We start from the raw sequence: 6,787 nt of genomic DNA on the forward strand, positions 1-6,787 counted from the left end.
GCCATCTGGACGCCAGATGGAGGCATCCTTAGTGAGTGTCAGGGAAAAGCTACCTTTAAGATTTCTCTCTCACTGAATTGTATTCAGCCAAGAGGAATTGTTTGAAATTGTTGTTTTTAATACAATCTTGCAGTGTGTTTTTGTCTAGTTAAAGTAGAACACCTGCATGCAGAGATATTGCTTTCGGTGCAATTTTAAAAGACACTGTGTAATCTTTGTTTTCCAGAACTATGTACTATTTTCTGTAAGAATCTGTGTAAGCAAACTCTCCTTGCTGCAAAGAATAAATTCACAAAGATCGTTTGTCTTTTCATTGTTTTCTTTGATTTTGAAACACATATTAAAAATTTTATAATAAATTGGCATCACAAACCGGATTCAGTGAGCTAACCATGAGGGAGTCGGGTGACAGGCCATCTTAAAGGCCAAATCTTCAGTTCTCCTGAAGTAGAAAAGAAGGGGAACCTGGATCTCATCTCTTGTGTTGAAATAACACACTATGTTTATCTTGTTTGATGTAATATATCTGGTATATAACCTGGACCTGGATATTAAATCAGGACCTTTTACAACCCCTAACCCTAGCCCTAATCCAGGATACATAAAAGGTGTATGGATCTTTACACCCTTTCAAGGAACATGGACCATATTATCTGATGTTCCTTATAAATGTCCAGAGAGGAATCAGCCATATTGTGTCTCCTTTATCAGAAAATACCATGCATATGTTTTAAAGTTAGCATCAGTCCCCCCCAAAAACCACAGTAATGTTTTATTGTTTGTTATCTGACTTGAAAATAGCATGCAAAACTTAGCCAAAAATAATTACTTTCAACCAAATAAACAAATATCACAATATATTTTTATTTTAAAATTTATAAGGATCTGGGTTTTAATGTGAGTTTATTAGTTAATTTAGTCCCTGTCTCTGCATGTCTTGGCCTTAGTTGTTCCCAGTCATGTCTTGTTCCCTGATTATCTCCTTGTGTATTTATACTCACCTGTGTCTGTATTTCCCCATTGGACATTGTCTAATGTTGTGTCCTTGCCATCGCTGTCTGTTTAAATTCCAGTGCTACCAGTTTGTCAGTTCCTTGCTTACTTAGCCACCTGTGCTGCCTGGATTTTGTGTTATGTTGTTTGCCATCATTAAAACCATAGTTTACTCTACAACCTGGGTCCACCACATCCATTTTCCTCACCAAACAACAACTCATGACAACGTTACTGTAGACTGGAGTTGTGTTTGTAACTTTTGTCAACAATCATTTTAAGTCAGGTACAAAGAATACACACAAATGTTTTAAATGGTAAAAAGCAATTATTTTGTGTATGATTTTCTTGTCTCTGTTGATGAAATGACAGAAAAGAGAACATTAAGTAAAGCAGCTAGAGAAAAGAGTGATTTAATATTATGTCCTTAATGTATAAGTTGTAAGAAAGCTAATAAAAGAATGACTGACTTTTGGAAAAAGTGGATTAATTGTACAAATGCATGTTTATTTTGATTATATTTATTTCAACCTTTTTGAGTAGATTTACTTTCACATGACAGAAAACATTTTCTAGAAATAAAAAATTCATATAAAAAATTTCGTATCTCCTTAGATTGTAAACCATATATAATGGGGTTGAGGCTGCCTGGAACAATGACGAACAAGATAGCTGAGAGTTTTCTGTAGTCTGAGTATTGGGGAAACCGATGCAGAACAACAATTGTAACGCCACTAAGGGACATAATAAGATAAGCGACCAGATGTGTGCTGCAAGTCTTAAATGCTTTACTGTTCAATGATTTGTTCTTAGTGGCCAGACAGACTGCTGTGATGCTCCCATAGGTGAGAACAATGCAGCCAATAGATGCTATAAAGAGCAGCACAGTGAATGTCAGACCATAGATATTATTAATGATCACACTCTCGCAGGAAAGCTTGAAAAGTGAGGCGTTATCACAGAAAGGGTTGGCGATGAGGGTCCTGCATCGGTTTAGCCTCACAGTCAGACCCAGCAGAATCCCAACCAGCACAAACGGCACACCCCAGGACAGCACTATCAGCTTTACTATCATCCTGTTGGTCATTATGCTGCTGTAGAATAGGGGACGACAGATGGCCACGTATCTGTCAAAGGCCATGGCCATAAGCACTGTGTGGGAAGTGGTGCCAAACATGTGTGTAATAAAAGCCTGAACCACACACTCATAATAACTGATGAGACGCTGAGATGGAGGCAGCAAGATGTCTGAAAGCAAACGGGGTAAAATATGAGTACTTCCCATGATGTCACTGACTGTCAGGTTGCCAAACAGCAGATACATGGGCTGATGAAGGTTCTTTTCAAAGATGATGATTGTTAAAATACCCAGATTCATAATCATAAATATGATGTAGGAAAACAGAAACAGGAAAAAGACAAGGCGCACTGAGTCGTCTGCAACCTTCAAGCCCTCCAGCTGGAGTGTGGGACTGTTGTAGGTGTAGTTTTCCATCTGGCTGCAAAACAAAGCAATGTTTAAGACAACAGACAATTGGTCGAGAAGCTACATTGAAATACAATTTCTTAAACAGATTTACTACAAAGATTAAATTCATTAACAATAATCACAGACAAAGTTAGAAGAAATTGACATGTAAAATATTAAAAGAGCAGTACATCCAGCAGGTTGATACGCACTGCATTCATGTAGAGTACCACAGTTGTTATCCAGATCATTCAATGTGGATTGTATTTCTTCATGCATTTTTAACTTTAAGAGGGAAGGGTTAAATTGCCAAGACAATGTGTGATGTAATCTTTTGCAATGTTTACTTGCAAATGTCACTAGACACATCTTATTGGTTCTGCAGGCCCAATGATCTCACACTTTATGGTTTAGTTTTTCCCACAAAGTTTATCATAGTTGTGTGCTTGCATTGATTGACTTTTGACAAAAAAAAGTCAATTCTAGCTGCACCGTTGTAAGCTCAAGTAAATAGAATAATACTTATTTATTAGACCAATTTTAGGTGACCTACTGGGCATTTGGTGTGACTCTGAGCGTTCCAAAAGGTCCTGTGAAATTATAAATCAATCATTGCATCAATTTCCTGATAGGATTTTTAGGTGGATATTTTTACAGTTTTATTTTTAGTCTTTCATTAGTTTTTAATATCATTTCAACATTTACTTAACAGTCTAGCTTAATTACTAGTTTTAATGGCCTGTTCTTGTAAAGTGCTTTATAAAGTTTAAAAAATCCAAAAGTGCCTCACACTACATTACTTTTCAATAAATTAAAGTAATATTGCCAGGATCTTGTGTTTTTGTTTGTCTGTCTTTGTAGTTTTGTTCATTTGCTTTTTGTGTTCTGCCGTAGTTATTCCTAGTGTGATTAGATCAACTTAGTTTCTGTTCTACTTCAGATCAATCCACAGGTATGTACATGGTATTCATTCATTCATTGTGTTTAATTATTTTTTATTCTATTAAAACTATGTTTTCTCCGTTTATTTCTCCTCTTTGCTCCCCTCTCTCACCTGTACCTCATTCCTAACCAGCTTGCTCCTTGTCAGTAATCAAGTTCTTCTGTTTTCAAAAGCTCCAGTAAATCACTTAATGGTGAATTCTCTCTGTACACCCCAAATGCCATCTCATCTGTACCCAGTTCTTGCTCCTTGTCTTTTTCTTGATGCTTTTGTAAAAGACCCTGTAATAAACATCTCACCTCACAGTGAAGACAGGCGAGCAGATTCACATATTCCAAACTCCCCACCGCCGTCTGCTCAGCTTCCTGGGCAAGAAGCTGAACTTGGGCAAGTAGGGTTTAACAGGCCCATGACCACACGCATGCACAAACATCCGCAGCTCCTCAACCACTTTACAAACACCCAGTTTGGACAGTCAGCTAAGCATCAAAGAGTTCCATATAAAGTTAATTATGGTAACTATTATATAAAACAAATAAATTAATAATTAAATAAATAAAACTTTCCATGTAGACGAGGAATTGAGCGTCGGTGTGTGTGTGGGTGTGTGTGTGTGTGTGTGTGTGTGTGTGTGTTTTGTGTGTGTGTGTGTGTGTGCGTGTGTGTGTGTGTGTGTGTGTGTGTGTGTGTGTGTGTGTGTGTGTGTGTGTGTTGGTAAAGTTGAATTAACTGAAAATTTAGCCTAAATACACACGGCAGTTATGGAACATGTTCAACTAATAGGACGGTATCGATGTCTGATTGAAGGGTGTTGTAACAGAAGCTATTATATTTTATGGCTTGCAGAGCCCTTGAACATTGAAGAGGGGGTGGAATATGTTAAGTCAGAGTCTACTTGGTGGATGACTCAATTACATCTGAATGTATCTGAATGTATCTATTCATGTCAAATTACATAGCTGCTAGATGTTTCGCTGATTTTCCATTGGCTAATTCAAATGTATATCTCATTCGCAGACATCCTGTTACTGGATATATCGATCCTTTGCAAATATGTGACTCAGTCATTCTCGGTGCCATGACAGACATTGGAAGAGTGAAGCTTGCAGATTGAGTCACAGATTAAAAGTGTGAAAAAAGCAGCTCAGTTTTTTTCAAGTGTAGAATAATAGATGCCTTCCATGCATTACATCAGTGGCCCCACTTAGAATATAATAATATCATATCATTAAAATTATATTTAATACAGCTATGTGGACTTAATTAAATGTAAAATGCTTAAACATTATTTTCAAATGGTACTTCTAATCTGACAAACAGGCCTTATCAGAACATGCATTCTAATTTATTAAATATGTCTGCATATTTCATCATTCACCCATTCACCACTGATGATGGTAAGCTACACTGAAGCCACAGCTGCCCTGAGGCAGTCTGAGGTATGCTCATCACATTCATTAAGCAACAAGCTTAATGAATGTGGAGAAAATTTTACATTTAACATTTACCTCTCAGTGAACTGAAACAAGTGTAACAGTCTCCTGCTTACATGCTGAACTTCATTTAGTACTATCTGTATGACCAAATGTCTCGTAACCCTGTTGTCATCGTGTTGATTCTGGAAGTGAAGAACACCTTCATGCATAGATGCAAAGAAGTGTATAAAAGAAAGTATGTAATCTTTGTTTTCTGGAGCTGCATTCTCTGTGCTGCTAGAAGCTCTTCCTTTCCTTTGCTGCAATGAATAAATTCACAAAGACAGCTTGTCTCTCCGCCATTTTCTTTGGTTTAGAAACTCATAATAAAAGTTCTACAATTTCTCCCATAGTTGAGAACAATGCAGCCAATAGATGCTACACACAGAAGTCCAGTGAAAAATAGACCATCAATATTATTAATGATCATACTCTCACAGAAGAGCTTGAAAAGTGAGGAATAATCACAGAAAGGGTTGGCGATGAAGGTCCTGCATCAGTTTAGCCTCACAGTCAGAGCCAGTGGAATCCCAACCAGAACAAACAGAACGCGCCAGGACAGCACTATCAGCTTTACTATCATCCTGTCGGCCATTATTGTACTGTAACGGAGGACGACAGATGGCCATGACCATAAGCTCTGTGTGGGAAGTGGTGCCAAACATGCAATAAAAGCTTGAACCACACACTCAAAGGCAGAATAATAAAGGAAGCCTAAAATGAAAAACTATTGAGAAATAACACAATCAGAGTGTTTAACGGTTCTGCATGTTTAACACAGAGTCAAGCTTGTTCTCTGACGCACCACGCTGTCTTCAGTATTAATGGATGGAGTCTGAAGGTCTGCTCACAGTGGAAGGGTCTTAAGTTTCAAAACCATAGGTTCCTCGAGTGCAGATGATGTTGGTCTTTTTATATATATTAAAGTATATAAATCTGGGCTTTTCTTTTGGGGAAATGGGGGTCCAGGACAGATATCGTTACAGGGTTTGAATGAAGCTTTTGAATTGTCATTGTTGCAATCAAGTCTTAAATGGCAATGATTTTTGTTTTAGAATAGATATTTTTATTAATTCTTACTTAACAGAATTTTCAATGGATTGAACTTGCTGCAAAACTACTTAGTAAAGATTTTTTATTGTATTTACATTGCCAACTTTTGCTTTTTAATTAGTTTGCCCAAAACACGCCAATGATTCAATAGGATACACTAGTTTCATCACTGTTTGTTCTTGCTGTCACTGCCAAGAACAAGTGCTGTTGTTTCTCAAGCAAATGTAATCAGTAATGAGGTCCACAGTGAACTGTTCTCTAACAAACATTTACACACAGTTTCTGGTGCTAATTAGCCCATAGGGGGGAACATGGGAACCAAGAATTAGACGTTAATAAGAGCTCAGAGAATAATACAGGAGGATAATAGTGACATTCCCGAAGGTCTAAAAGGACTATCATACTTTTACATTTCTGTTAAAGTATGATAAACTTCTTCTCACTTATTATGAACAGGATTACATAATCTTTCAGGTAATACTGAACAGAGCAGGGGTTCAAACCAAGAACTTTTTTCAAGACAAATTTCTCCTTCCTGAGTCACTGTCGATACCAGACACAGATAAATTCCCATAAATCTTATAGAAGTATTATTTTTAATGTTATTTCTTTATGGATCACATTCGAATATTCCAGCTTTGGAAATAATCTCACCTTCAAAAAACACCTATTCATAACCCACATCCATTGACTGGAGGCCTTGTGTACTTCATATGCAAATAGGCTAGTAAAGATTCATTATATCACTATAAAGTTATGGTTAATCATAACAGGCTAGCCTTGGTCATCAGTGGACATAAGGACTATCCTTTGTTCAGACTGAGAGTCAAAATTTTGCTCATATTTAACTTGAGG

The 6,787-nt window shown here is 37.1% G+C and overlaps 1 protein-coding gene across 1 annotated transcript; it reads right to left on the minus strand.

Annotated features, from left to right (window-relative positions):
• Positions 1-1,519: 1,519 nt before the first annotated feature.
• Positions 1,520-2,488, minus strand: LOC129370522 (olfactory receptor 52N5-like). The gene is made up of 2 exons (XM_055046563.1): positions 2,137-2,488; positions 1,520-2,007 (listed from the first exon to the last, which is right to left on the minus strand). The coding sequence occupies exons 1-2, from the start codon at positions 2,486-2,488 to the stop codon at positions 1,520-1,522; spliced, it is 840 nt and encodes a 279-aa protein (XP_054902538.1).
• Between the last annotated feature and the right edge of the window lie 4,299 nt (positions 2,489-6,787).

Source organism: Poeciliopsis prolifica, unplaced genomic scaffold, assembly GCF_027474105.1.
Source record: "Poeciliopsis prolifica strain line A6 unplaced genomic scaffold, Auburn_PproV2 SCAFFOLD024, whole genome shotgun sequence".
Taxonomy (NCBI): Eukaryota; Metazoa; Chordata; class Actinopteri; order Cyprinodontiformes; family Poeciliidae; genus Poeciliopsis; species Poeciliopsis prolifica.